The sequence below is a fragment of the Sceloporus occidentalis genome, unplaced genomic scaffold (assembly GCF_023333645.1).
Source record: "Sceloporus occidentalis isolate IW3139 unplaced genomic scaffold, rSceOcc1.0.p SCAF_2, whole genome shotgun sequence".
NCBI lineage: Eukaryota > Metazoa > Chordata > Lepidosauria > Squamata > Phrynosomatidae > Sceloporus > Sceloporus occidentalis.
This window is the reverse complement of record NW_028316982.1, coordinates 113,043,384-113,057,986: the sequence shown is the minus strand read 5'-3', so window position 1 is coordinate 113,057,986 and position 14,603 is coordinate 113,043,384. Positions and strand designations below refer to the sequence as shown.

Here is a 14,603-nt window from a genome sequence, read left to right as displayed (position 1 = left end):
TTTAAAAAAAATCTGGAAGTCATCTGTTTGAGGAAGGCTGCCTTAATTTCACGTAAGCACTAACTCACTTGATAATCAAAACAGAGCTTAAAATTCTGCATTCCACATACTATTGTTCTAATGTTTCTTCCTTCATGACTTTATATCACAGAGAGTCTGATGGATTACAATTGTTTCTGTGTCTTTGTTTCCAGAAGTCTCTCTTCATGTTGCAGCCCAGGTCAGCGAACAGGGATGCTCCACAGGAATGCCTTTCGGAGAACTCCTCCCTTACCTCGGGGCAGGTTCAATGGAATTACAGGACCAGCATATCAACAGCTGGAAGAGTCAAGGATCACAGATCAGGATACAATACCTTGTCAAGGGTATGTATGTCAAGACATCCCATTAAAAACTGACAGTCATCATGAGATGTTTCTCCTTGTGTAAGAATGGAAAGATCAGTGCCCTTTTCAGGAATAACAATAAACATATCTTTTTCTGGGGTGGTGGAATGTATTTCGTACAAAAGTATTGCATTTTCAGGGGAGATTTTCATAAAATATGTTTATAAATTTTTCACAACCCCATAATGTGAAAAATCATTGGAAAATGTGCTAAAGCTTTTACGATTTCCCCCAGTAAGGAGATAGATAGATGGATAGATGGATAGATGGATAGATAGATAGATGGATGGATGGATAGATAGATAGATAGATAGATAGATAGATAGATAGATAGATAGATAGTTTTCCCCCATGTGACAATGAAATCAATGATGATTTACATCCATAAGATAAACACAGAGATAAAATGAAGTATTTCAAGATTCAAGAAAAGCACAACTGTTAGAAATGTCAGAAGCCCAAATATCTGTAAGAAAGTTAGTAAAATAAGATATACAGTATAATAGATTGGATACATTTTGAATCATGTGTATAACTTCCATTGGCATCATTATGGGACTATTGTGAATATGACTAAGTCTGCTTCAAGCCCACTGAGAATAAAGTTAACTGATTTTTTAAAGAAACAGGTATGAATTGGCAGAAATCTTTATAGTATGTTAGTGTATTTAAAAAGACTATTAAAGAGAAAGGTCAAAAATTACTCTACAGTTATTATAAGACAGAATATCCAGAGTCACTAAAAGAAAGGCAGGAAAATCAAAAAGGGTCTGATTCACAGCCACCATATTCTGCAGGACTGACTTGCAAGCCTTAGCAAAAGTCAGGCCCAACTGTGTTCTGGCATTTAACTATCACACAGCTCAACATGGAGCACCAAACTACCCCATAGCCTAATCTATTTCACAGTGGAGTTGTGAAGATTAACTAGGATAACTCAGGTTTATGCTGCCATGAGCTTCTTGAAAGAAAAGGAAGGAACCAGCTATAACAAGGATCCTATAACCATTCATTCATCAAATATCCAGGAGTCAACATTTAACGGGTAGATTACTTGGTAAACTGTGTATTATGCCTGGTAGACCATCTTCAGTGTTCCATCCTTAATATCTCAGCCTAGTAGGTGGATGATTGAGTTTCTTATAACATGGGGAGTTCAATTTTTCTGTTGGTGAAGACTTTGAATAGCAATAGCTTTCTTTCTGCTCATGTGGGTTCAACATATTAATTTGAAAGGAGAACGTGGTAAAATCTGATTTTGTGAAGAAACAGGTTCTACAGAATAATTTGGTAGCATATATTTCTAAGTGGAAAAATATGCCAATTTTAATGCTTGTTTCATAAGAGCCATAAATAATTAGCTATAAATATACTGCAGAAATCTTATCTCAAGATAGCAATGAGTAACTTTTCATCTGGGCAGTTCCATGTCTGATCTTGCTCCTGCTGCTTACAGGAGAAGAGGAGAGGAAAGGGGGAAGATGATTCAGATGAAGAACATCATATCCTCACTTGAAGAGGAAAGGCATGAGGGTGCATTCAGACACGGAGTGCAAACTCCTTTACCTTCCCCTCAGAGCCCAGAGCAGCTGCTTATTCATTTGTTTGAACTGGTTCCTCCCCTCCATGCTCTCTCCACCAGTAAGCAGCAATGGCACTGGTCCTCCTAGGGATCAACAGGTGCCAGGGAGAGCTTTTGGATGGAGTTCAAAGGGCTAGGGAATAGTTTCCTGTGTTCCGTCTAGAAAAATACATTGTTGTTGTTATTAACTGCCCTCAAGTCAACCTCAACTCATGGCAACCCTGTGGATAAGACATTTCCAAGATCTCCTGTCCTCAACTGCTTTGCTCAGAAACTCCCTGATCAAGTTTAATGATCTGGAGTGTGGACTTCTTCTCTTTCTGCTGCCCTCTACCTTTCCAAGCATCATTATCTTTTCTAATAAGTTGTGTCTTCTCATGATGTGGCCAGAGACAGTCTCAGTTTAGTCATCTTGGCTTCCAGTGAATGTTCAAGGTTGATCTCTTCTATAATCCATTTGTTTGTCCTCTTGGTATCTTCAGAACTCTTCTCCAGCACTACATTTAAAATGAGTCAATTTTCTTTCTATCAACTTTTTTCCCTATCAAGCTCTCAGTCTCATCATACATGCTGGTGGGAAATACAATTGTTTGGACTAGCCTCACTTTTTGCCTATGCAAAATCATGCTTCAAAATACCCAAAATCAATCAAGTAGTTTTAGCATCTTGGGGCAGGAATTCCTTCTAGTACAAGTTTTGAGGTCACTGGCAGGAAAAGTATAGTCATAATACATTATTGTTTTACCCTCTTCTTAACTTTGTGCTTTTATTAGAATCATTTATTCAGATGTTTTAGGTGGACTTTGTTTTTATTCATGGTAAGCTACCTTGGACCCTGTCCTGGAGGTAAGGTGAGCCACCAAACAACAAGAACCATTTTCTACATGTCCAGGTTGGGGATGGCTATCTTTCCACCACTCCCCATTGTACAATCCATTTGTGTATCATGTGTCTCTTGTTGTATCAGTTCATCATATGGAAACACTAACTAATCTAATGCATTTCTCTCCCCAGGTTATCTGCTGGTTTGAAAACACCACAGAATACTTCAATAAATATGCAACTGCCTTCAAGAGAGACAAGCTCTTATTTTAATAGTGTGGCTCAAAAGGACATGGTTGGCTACTCATCTCCACGAGCCAGTTCTGTTCCCATCATCCCTTCTGTGGGCTTAGATGAAGCCTGCATGCAGACACAAAACCTTTCAGACATAACAGGCATCAAATGGTGCAAAAACTCCTATTCCACTGAACTTGTCAATGTGAGTGCCCCAGCCAGCCGTTGTCTTATTTCTGAACAACAAGAAGTCAAAATATTATTAGAAACTGTCCAGGAGCAAATACGAATTCTGACTCATGCAAGGAGGTCGGAGGACTTTGAACTGACAACTGCCAACACTGAAAGCAGTACAAGTGAAAACACAGCTTTTCTGCCCATGAGTCCTGTGGTGAAATCAGAACGAGAGGCACAGTTTGTCTTAAAAAGTGAAATGAAAAGAGACTCAGCATTGATCAAGTGACTTTGAACTGTGGGGGGGGGGGGGAGGGAAAGGGAGGGTGCTGGGATGTATGGATCTGTGCATTTGAAGCTTTGCTAAACAGGAAAGAGAGGAAATTAAATACAAATTATTTATATGCATTAATTTAAGAGCATCTACTTAGAAGAAACCAAATAGTCTATCGCCCTCATATCAGTGTTTTTTAACAAAATATTTTTTTAAGGGAAAGAGAAGTACCAGGTGGGACAACACTTAACCAGAAGTTCAGAATTATTCTTTTATTTCCTCCTCCTCTCTTCCTTCCTTCCTGCCCACCCCTGCCTTCTCTTGTTTCCTCCAGGCATATACAGGCAATTTCACAATCAGTTTTCCAGATGTGCTGTTTGAAGGTTTAGTCAAGCATCACCCTTATGCTTATGAGTTTGAAAACAGTTCTATATGACAGTGTTGACTGGAAACCTCTCCTGTGCATGGTTCATTGAAACAAATGGCTCACTCTCGCTAAACTCCATTGTTTTTAGTGGAGTTTGCATGGGTGACATTTGCAGTTGTTCTCAGTGTCAATAATCCCACCTACTAAACCAGATGTGCAAAGCAACTTTATAACAGCCCAATCTTTGCATCCTCCAGAGCCACAGTTTACACAATACATACTGTACCATAGGTTGTGTGAGAGGTTCAGGATTTCAAACCAAATACCAATGTGTTGACACAAATATCACCTAGTGCATTCTTTCCCAACTGGGTGCCCTCCAGCTGTATTGAACTACAATGCCCCTCATCTCCAAGCAGAACAGCTCAATTGTCATGTTGGCTGTAAAGGATAGGGGGCTGTTGTGTAACATGTTTGGAAAAAATGTTTGATCTAAAGGGAAGCCTAAAGGAAGTTTAAAAATTCTTCCACAAGTTAAAACAGCTGAGGATTCTAAGGTAGTCATAAGAGGTTTGCCAGGACTTGTTAAGAAGAAAATGTTGAAGTGTGTCTGAAAGTCCCTCCTCTAGTAACATTTTGAGGGAATCCAACATTGTTTTAACAACTTTAGCAACATTTCTCCTCTATGATTCTGAATGTATTTGTTCAAGATTCAAATTCTAGCACTCCAAGAATTATGGATGCTTTACAGTATGGTTAACCTTTCCCAAACCAAAATGTTTGATTGGAATAAACACTACTCAAGTAGCTAAATCTAGGAACAAGCCTTTTTTTCACTTCATATCCACTGTTGAACAATATTATTCAGAAAGAGTTTCCTTCATCTCTCAATTTTGAATCAGATGAAAACTATATACTTGAGAGGAAGCCAACACATAGAAAATATGCTGGTGTGTGTGTGTGTGCGTTTCTCTTTTCAAAGAAACAAATGAAAACCTGAAACCATATTATTCTTTGCCATGGAGTTTAGAGTATTGTCAGAATGTTATTCTTGGAAGTCATTTATGAACTCCAAAAGACTGCTGAAATATGTGCATATGTGTGAATTTTAATTTTATTAATTCTTGTCCAGAGACCTGGAGGATCCAGTGTTTTTCTGTATTTCACATATGTTTGAAACTGCCGCTTTAAGTTCTTTCCTTTTCTAATCTCCCTGTCCACTTTCAACTTAATAACAATTTCAACTTGATCACGTTCATGTTGACTGAATGTGATTCAAAGCCCCTTTGGCCCATATCAGAGGAAATGATCAATCTGCACATGATAGTTTCCAGTTGACCGTGTGGAGAATTTGATTACATTGAACAAAATGGAATAGTTTCTGCCTATGTGGCCAGTTCTTCCACATGCATATAAACATCTCTGCTTACACTACACTGCCTTTGGCCTGTGGTCATTGTCTCTGTGAACACAACCTTTAGGCATGAGTTCAAGTAACTTTTGGTGTTGAAGAAACACCTAACAGGAAATGCAAATGTCCTTCCTGTTGTCCCTGCTTCTTTGTAACAAAATTAAGGGAAGGCACACTTCTCTTTTGAGAACAGAGATTTCAAATTTACTTCCAAGGTTACAGAGACACAAGAAGTGAGCATCCTGTCCTCTCTGCAAATAGTAAAGCCCAGAAAAGGCTTTAAGCCTCAAAGAACTGAAAATGTCAATTCACGAATGTAGGCAGACCCCAGAACCCAAATGGACACATCAGCAGCCATCTGTTTTCAGATGCTTATTCTACACCTTGTGAAATCCACTGAGCCAAAATGGTTTCAGAATAGGGTTCATTGATTTTAATGGAATTCTGAGTGAGCACAGAATCAGTTCCTTAAAATAAGATAAACTTGCCAGTTGGGGTTTTCCTAAGAACTTGAAATTTCTTTTGTATTGTTTTTATTTAACCACAAACCACAATATGGCATCAGAATAAAGAACTTGTGTTCAGCAACAAACTATGTACTAGTATTTTTTTTTTATTTTTCAAAGAAAAGTATCATCTGCTTAAACTGTTTGTACAAATTAGTATCTATAGGTTTTTTAAATAAAAGATAAGCAACTTTTCTACTTCAATGGCAGAAATCAAAACATCTAAAACATAGTGCAAAATATGGGAAACAATACCCTAACCAACAGCCAGAGCATTTCTTTTATAAACAAATTGCCTTACTTTGCTTCCCAGGTTGTTTCAAGATGATCTGAATTCCCTAACTTTTCACCATTATTCTGTACTCAGAAGAAAGCAATAGTTTAGCATCCTCTCAACTGAACTGGGAAAAGAGGCTGGGGAAAAAGGCATTTATTTTACTCACAAGTACCCTTCCCCCAGGGTGACAGATGTCTTAACTGCAAAGGAGGACAAGGCACCCCAAAATGTAGGACATTCAAGAAAAATGTAGGACAATACAGCATAAAAGCTAGAAACATTCATATAAATATAAATTCATGCTGCTTAATCATACTCAAAATGGAGGACATTTTGGAATTCCTCCTGGATAGAGGGCTGAAATGTCCTGGAAAAGGAGAATGCCCGGTCACCCTGCCTTTCCTAAATTAAAGTGTTAAACAATTAGTGCACACAAGTTTTTTTCCTCTTTTTAATGTCTATAAAATAGTTTTTTATGTTGATTGAATTGTCTTGTTTACACAACTTTCTATGGCTGTGTGTTTTCAGTGAAGACAAACTGAGATCAATGTGTTACATCCCAAAATAGCACACAAACTATTCTTCTAACTATTTCAACCAAGGTCAACAGCCTTTTTCCAAGGTGCTATTGAGAAGAATCATGGGCCCAGAACTGGCTGTTTTGCCTTAGGGAAAATGAACCAAAACAAAAATCCCTTCCAAACCAATTTATAACCTGCTGGAAACACACTGCCTGATTTCTGCTGAATAAGAAAACCATACAAGTTTAACCAATGCCTTTCTTAAAATGTAATGTCATTTTGCCATCCTCAAACAGGGAAAGAGTAGAAGAGCAATGTATTAATAGTCAACTGATGTTTTTCTTTCCTCCATTGATTGATATGGGAGATGAAATACTGAAATAGCGGGAAAATCTTCCTTTTGTGTTAGCAATGCTCTCTGTATCCAGCAAAGGATGTGTGACTGTTATATGTTAACTGTTCTATTCAGTTTTCAGCATGTTTCAATAGAGAGACATTACTATTAACCATATGAGAGACTAGTGTACTTATTTGCTAAGAACATAACTTCATCTCACAAGTTTGATGGAGAAGAGGTGTATCAAGATATGAACACGCAAGCAGTCCTTAATTTTAATTATCTTTATGTCCTATCATTTGTTTCTATTATATGTAAAATCTATACATTTTTTTTAACTGAGGTGCACAAATTGAAGGAAATACTAGATAAAAACAGTGGCATGGAAAAAGCCTCCAGTCACTAATAAGGTACTAAGTCAAATTCTACTTTGCTTCATCCATAGTGTGAAAGAGGTCAATTCAAGAGCATAAAGAGGCCTGAAATCCATTTGTAAAAGACCTTTGACACCAGGTAATTCAACTAGTCAATATTTCAGAACTCTTGGGCCTTTATCCAAGTAGGTGTTCTCTCCCTGCTGATAAAGTGAATTATCTGAAAGTGCAGATTATTTCGTTAAACAATATTTGAAAAGAATGTTGTTTTCAATAGTCTCACAAAGGGGAAAATCCTTCCTTTCCCCTCTCTTTTCCCACCTCTTCTTCTTCTCCATCCCCCTCTCCTCCCTCCCTCTTTCTTTCTGTTTTTTTTTCTGCCCAGTAATAATAATAATAATAATTATTATTATTATTTGTATTTTCCCGCCGCTCCCTGCGGATCGAGGCAGGATTACATCAACAAACAGACTACATGATAAAATAATAAGAGTACACAGTGGAAAAAAACCCAGCATTAACAATAATCTGCACAGGAAATATAATATAAAATGCTTGAAGGCAGCAATTCCAGTACTCTCCAAGCAAATTCCAAATACAAAATTCCTGTGGGGGGGGGGGAGTATTTACCTTGCACTGAAGACAGAATAGACACTGTGGATACCATTTGGGGAAGACATTCCACAAGCAGGGTGCCACAGCCAAAAAGGATCTTTCTCTTGCAGTCGCCTGTCAACCTTCTTTAGGCAGAGAGGCCCTAAAATCCTCCATGTGAGATTCAGTAATAATCTATGCTATGATTTCTCTTCTTCCTTTATTTCTTCATTCTAGAAATGCTTCAAGGAACTCAGATGCACTGCTTCAAGCAACATTCTGTTTATATTTAATCTCTTTAAGTCCAATTTATCCTATAGATGTCTATCTGACATCTATAGCTCGCTAGTCTCTTTCTTCACTGTCATACTTCCTTATTCGTTCATCAGCACGTTCCACCTGATTTTGCAGGTAGTCAATTCCTTGTTATATGGTCAACTAAATAATTCACCGTTCGATTCAAATTCTGCCCCTGTATATATCTTTCCATAATATACAGTTTATATGTTATCCTCACATCACACCATGACTTTTGGTTCAAGAACTAAACGTGAGCTGCTCTTGCAGTAACCACTGACTCATCTAGATGAGGCCATGTGTTAATTCATAGTGGGGAAAATCCCATTCACTAAAACAAAATCTGGGATTCTGCATTAAGATCATGTACAATTAGCATGTAGCTACATCTCTGTAGCTACTTGTCCCTCACACACAAAGATGCTTTTATTGGAGATTATCACATGGGCTTTATCCCGTCGTTTTCCTGACAGGATAAACATATGCTTAACTTAAAGAATCGAACTTACCACATTTACCCATATGTAACCCATGGTTGTCCCATGATGGCATAAAAGCCCATGTGATAATCTCCTAAATGATGAAGCCCCCCTCCCAACATGATCATTTTTGTGTCATTGGAGAATGAGGAAGGAGAATCTGTGGAGATGCATCCAGTAGTGCGTTCTTTTTGGACATACTATAACAGGCAACTGTGAGGAATCTCCCAGAGATCCTTGGGATGTCCCTGCAGATGAAATCATTGAAGCATCTCCAGTACAGGAAAATAGTTAGAGGTTTTGACACTGATTCCCCTCCCCAAAATTTCCAACAACATGGAAATGGTTGTATTGGTGGGGGGCTGCATCACTTGAAAGGTGGGTTTTGGCAAAGATTGTTGTCATTGCATGGGTAGGTAAGTAATTCCAAACTCTGCAACAATCAAAAAATTGGATCAGAATAGCACAAACTGGATTTATATTGTTGCAACTCACTGGCAGGATGCCAGTCAAAGACACTGGGAATGATCCTGAGGTATACATATTCTCTAACTATGGAGACATGTCATTTCTATTTGTAAAATGCACTACCAGCAGTTACACCCCCAAATTTGGTTTGCATCCTCCCTCAAAGAAGCTGTAATGAGTCCATTCCAAAACACACACACACACACACACATGCAAAACCAAATCCCTTCCCTGAATTCCCACCACATTATAGGATTATAGGCCAGTCTCTAGAATTTCTTTTGGAGGGTAAGTAACTGGACCATGTTGTGTTCTCCAAGATCAGAGGAAAGAGAATGATTAAATCCATTTTAATCTGTCTTCATACCTGCTTGTGGGATGGCAACAGCTTTGTTCAACTTGCTGGATGATTTGCAATGGGAACAGGATAGGGGAGTGTATCTCTTTTGGCTCCACTGGACTTCTCAGTGGCTTTGAATAACACTGAGCATTGTATCTTTCTGGACCACCACCTATCTGAAATGTGATTTGGGGGCACTATTTTACAGTGGTTCTCATCTTCTTGGGGGGGTAAGCTCAGGTGATGTTTGATACTCTGGTCATTGGCCTGTGGTGTTCCTTAGAGCTCAGGTTTGTCCCCTATTGTTGTTGTTAACTGCCCTCAAGTCGATCTCGAATCATGGCAACCCTATAGAGGAAACATCTCCAAGACCCTCTGTCCTCCACTGCTCTGCTTAATTCCTGCAACCCCATACCCCTGAGCTCCTTAATAGAGTCAGTCCATCTGGCATGTGGCCTTCGTCTCTTCCTACTTCCATCCACCTTTCCCAGCATTATTGTCTTTTTCAATGAATTCTTCCTTCTCATGATGTGTCTGAAGTACAGCAGCCTCAGTTTGGTCATCTTGGCTTCCAGGGAGGTTTCCGGCTTGATCTGCTCTAGGACCCATTTGTTTGTCCTTTTGGCTGTCCATGGGCTCCTAAGCACTCTTCTCCAGCACAATTGATTTTCTTCCTATCATCTTTCTTAACTGTCCAGCTCTCACATCCATACAGGGCAACAAGGAATACAATGGTTAGTATTATTCTAACTTTGGTGCTGAGTAGTTTATCTTCGCATGTTAGAATCTTTTCTAGTTCTTTCATAGCCACCCTCCCCATTCTTAATCTTCTGATTTCCTGACTGCAAGCCCCATTTCTATCAATGTTTGATCCCAGGTATGGGAATTCTTTTACTATTTCTATTTCTTCATTGTCTAAGTTGAACTTGTGAAGGTCCTCGGTGGTCATTTTTTTTCTTTATGTTCAACAATGAGCCTTTGCACTGTCTTCTTTGATCTTCCTAAGTAGGTGTTACAGGTTCGTGAGGTTTTCTGCTAGTACTATTGTGCCATTTGCATATCTGCATACAAGTTGAACAGACAGGGTGAAAAGATACAGCCTTGTCTGATCCCGTTGCCAATTGGGAATCATTTTGTTTCCCCACATTCTGTTCTGACAGTAGCCTCTTGTCCTGAGTACAGATTGCTCATCAGGACTATCAGATGTGTTGGCTCTCCCATGTCTTTAAGGGCATTCCATAGCCTTTCATGATCTGTGCCATCAAAGGCTTTGCTATAGTCTATAAAGCACATGCTGATTTTCTTTTGGAATTCCCTAGTGTGCTCCATTAGCCATTGTACGTTTGCAATGTGGTCTCTAGTGTCTCTTTCTTTCCTGAATTCCACTTGAATATCTGGGATTTCTCTCTCCATGTATGGTTGGAGACTATGTTGCAGAATTTTGAGTATAATTTAGCTTGCATGGGAGATCAGTGCTATGGTCCTATAGTTGCTTCAGTTTCTTGTGTCTCCCTTTTTGTGGATAGGGATGTATATTGATTGCTTCCAATCTGTTGGCCATCGTTTTGTTTTCCAGATCTGTTGACAAATGTTGGTTAACACTAGAGTTGACTCTGTCAATGTGGATTGTAGCAGTTCAGTTAGAATATCATCTGTTCCTGGTGATTTGTTTTTCACTATTTCCCTTATTGCAGTTTCTACCACACTTTTTAGAATTTGGGGTTCATCTTCATATGTCATTTTGTTCCATGTGTCCTTCATTTTGTCATCTGTTTTGTATAATTCTTCTGTGTATTGCATCTGATGTCTTTTTATTACCTTCTGGTCTTGGATTATGTTATTTTTATTGTCATAGAGTGCCCCAGTCTTTGGTTTGAATTTTCCTTTGATTTCCTGGATCTTGTGAAATAGATCTCTTGTTCTTCCCTTTTTGTTGTTGTCCTCTATTTCTCTGCATTGGTCATTGTAGTAATTTTCTTCATCTTTCTGCACAGGCCGTTGTACGGTTGCATTAATAATTCTTGGTTTGTTCCTATCTCCTTTTGTTTTTCTTCTCTTCTTTTCTTTATTGCTTGTAGTGTTTTGTCTGTCTTTCATATTTTTTCTCTTTCCTTTTGTTTATTGAAAGTGTCTGTCTGCATTCTTCTTTTATCATGTCCCTGATTTCAGACTACAGTTCCTCGGGTTCTTGGTCTATTATGTTTAGTAATAGTAATCTGTTTCTTATATTGTCAGTAAATTCTGTTGAGATGTTATTTAGATCATATTTTGGCATAATCACTGGTTTCGTTTTCTTCTCACCTGCTTCATTTTTTTTGCCTAATCCAAATCTGCCTACTGTTTTTTATTCTTCTTTGCTTCCAATTTTTGTGTTCCAATCTCCAGTGACCAGTTTGACATCCTGTGTTGGTGTGCTGTCAATTTCTTCTTGTAATCCTTCATAGAATCTATCAATTTCTTCCTGTTCTGCCTCTGTGGTTGGTGCATATACTTCAATTATAGTGATATTCATAGATTTACCATGGAGCCTTACTAAAATGATTTAGTCTCATTTTACATTATATTCTTTGACTGCTTTTGCCATATCTTTTCTTAGTATGAAAGCCACCCCGTTACTTCTAATCTTTTCATTCCCTGAGTAGAACATTGTTCCCTATACTGTTCAGTATATATATATATGAAATCACTACTGGAAGAGATTAGCCAGAATTTGGAGTTTGGTGCCACTAATATATTGGCGACACTCAATTCTCTCTCTCTCTCTCTCTCTCTCTCCTCCAAGGAAGCTGGTCGGTGTTAAACCAATGTTTAAAGTTAGTAATAGACCAGATGAAGATGAGCAAACTGAAATGTAATCCAGACAAGGCAGGGGTGTTTCTGGTCCTTTAAAATGTAGATCATATAGGGATTTAGTCTGTGCTAGGTGGAGTTATACTTTCCTTGAAATTTCCCATTTGAATTATATCCCATTTGGATTATTGTACTGCGTGCTAATTGAGGCTGCATTTGGAAACTGCTTGGAAACTTCATTGGATTCAAAAGGTTTCAACCTGAGTGCTTATTGGGTGTGGTTATAGGAAACGTATAATTCCTTTGTTGAAACAATGTCACTGGTTACCAGTTTATTTCTAGGCCTAATTCAAAGTGATGGCCAAAGTGATGATCTATAAAGCCCTATACTGCTCATGTCCAGATAATCTGAAAAACTGTATTTCTAGATATGAACGTGCCAAAGTTTTAAGAACTTCTTGATCCCTCCACTTTCACCGGCATGCTAGTGAGGATGTGGGAGACAGCTTTCTGAATGACTGCCATAGGAGACCAGACTTTCCTTCCTCCTTCCACCAGCAGTAAATACCATTTTTTTATTTGGACAAGCATTTGGTGAATAAAATGGCTTTGGGTAAAGTGCATCTGTACTACATTTTTATTGTTCTGCTCTTGGTTTTAAACAATTTAAAGTATCATTGTTTTAGTATTATAGCTTATTTTATTGATTTGACAAACTTTTTCTGGCTAATTTTTAATTCATGTATCTTATTTTGATTCATATGTAAGCTACCATGGGTCCCATTCAGGAGGAAAGTGGTATATATTTTTACTAAATAATTAAATAAAGTATAGGGGATTCCAAAAGGGAAACTTTCCCCAACTCCAAGTCTTATTATTCTGGGAGCTTTCATTGTATTGGAACACCTAAAACTACAAAGCAGTTTGACTGGGAAAACACCTAACAAGGAATTTCATGAAATAACACAAATGTTCACTATCAACTCTGAGGCATGGCTAGAGGGTTCAGTATTCCTCTCAGCTCACATAAAGTGTATCCGAGGATGCCCTGAATAGAAGATGCGCCTCCCCCTCCCCCCCAAAAAGAGCTGTGTTTCTGAAGCCACTCCAAGAAATAGATCATTGATATGCATGTTTCTGGGGAAAACACACAAGCTTCTATGATGTTGCTCCTTGGAAGGTGTGGGCAAGCTTGGCTTGAATATAGTTTTAGCCTTCTGGAAATCAATATATATTCTTTGTGGTGGGTTGCTGTATTTGTGTATGTATGGAAACATTTGGTCCCATCCTATCGTCTCCTACACACTAATGGGTATGAACATACAACATTCATGTGTGGCTATTTGACCAACATTACACAAATGTTGTTGCTTAGTCTTCTAAGCTGCCTTGAGTCCCTATATGGATAGTAAGGTGGGATATAAGATAATAATAATAATAATAATAATAATAATAATAATAATAATAATAATAATAAGCTTTAATGTACCAGCCGCCCATAGCCTCATTAGTTTTTTTTTTTTTTTGGGGGGGGGGGGGGAAACCAGAACAAGACAAGACAAAAACCCAACAACTTCTCAGAAGTGGGAATGTTTATAAATCTTCTGTAACATCATATCTTGACTCTATAAGTATAGCTATGAGCAAGCTTTTCGAATGTAAATGCAGCCCTTTATTTGCAAAAGCCTCCAATTAACCATATACTGGCATCCTGTTGGTGTACCATTCACATGTAAATGTCCTTTTAAATGCAGTTTCTGAGGCATGGAGTAATATCTGTATTTGGTTCACGGTTGCTTAAGTGGAGTTTCTCAAGTATAATTGTTGCATATGCCATTGTGCATTCTTGGATAGTGTATAAACTACTCATCAGTGCTTTCAGTGTACTTTTTGATTCACTGAGATTGCAGAATGAACAAGCACATTAGCAAAGATGCATTTGCTTGCACAGTGTTTGTATTCTCCAGAATGATGGCACAGTGCAGCTACCACTTACATACGTGAGTATTTATACTATTGCCCATACCATGTAGGATCTCAGTTCTTGTTTTCAGTATTATAAAAATGAAGAAACTTTGTTTATGGGCTTCTATGATTTTAAAATAACTGCAAACTGTGGTTTGAAATCCTGCCTTTTTCTCATGCTGCTAACCATTGTTTCCTGATTCAGATACAAGACAAAACTATAGCTTTTGAATACTTTTGTGCTCAACTGTAATGGAAAGAGCTATGTGGGTAACAAAATGCTTCTTAAGCTATGATTGGGTACAATGACCAGGGAATAGATCACTTCAATTTTCTCTCAGCCAATAATGATAGCTGTTTCAAAAAGAGTGTCATGTTTTTCATTTTGGATTTCATCTCTTTGGC

The 14,603-nt window shown here is 38.1% G+C and overlaps 1 protein-coding gene across 1 annotated transcript in view; it reads left to right on the top strand.

Annotated features, from left to right (window-relative positions):
* The window catches only part of NRG3 (neuregulin 3), a 763,610-nt gene extending 757,755 nt beyond the window's left edge, over positions 1-5,855 (top strand). The window contains exons 8-9 of the mRNA XM_089510637.1: positions 195-365; positions 2,983-5,855. Coding sequence (XP_089366763.1) covers positions 195-365; positions 2,983-3,487 — 676 coding nt within the window. The 3' untranslated portion in view covers positions 3,488-5,855. The remainder of the gene's footprint in view (positions 1-194; positions 366-2,982) is intronic.
* Positions 5,856-14,603: the final 8,748 nt, after the last annotated feature.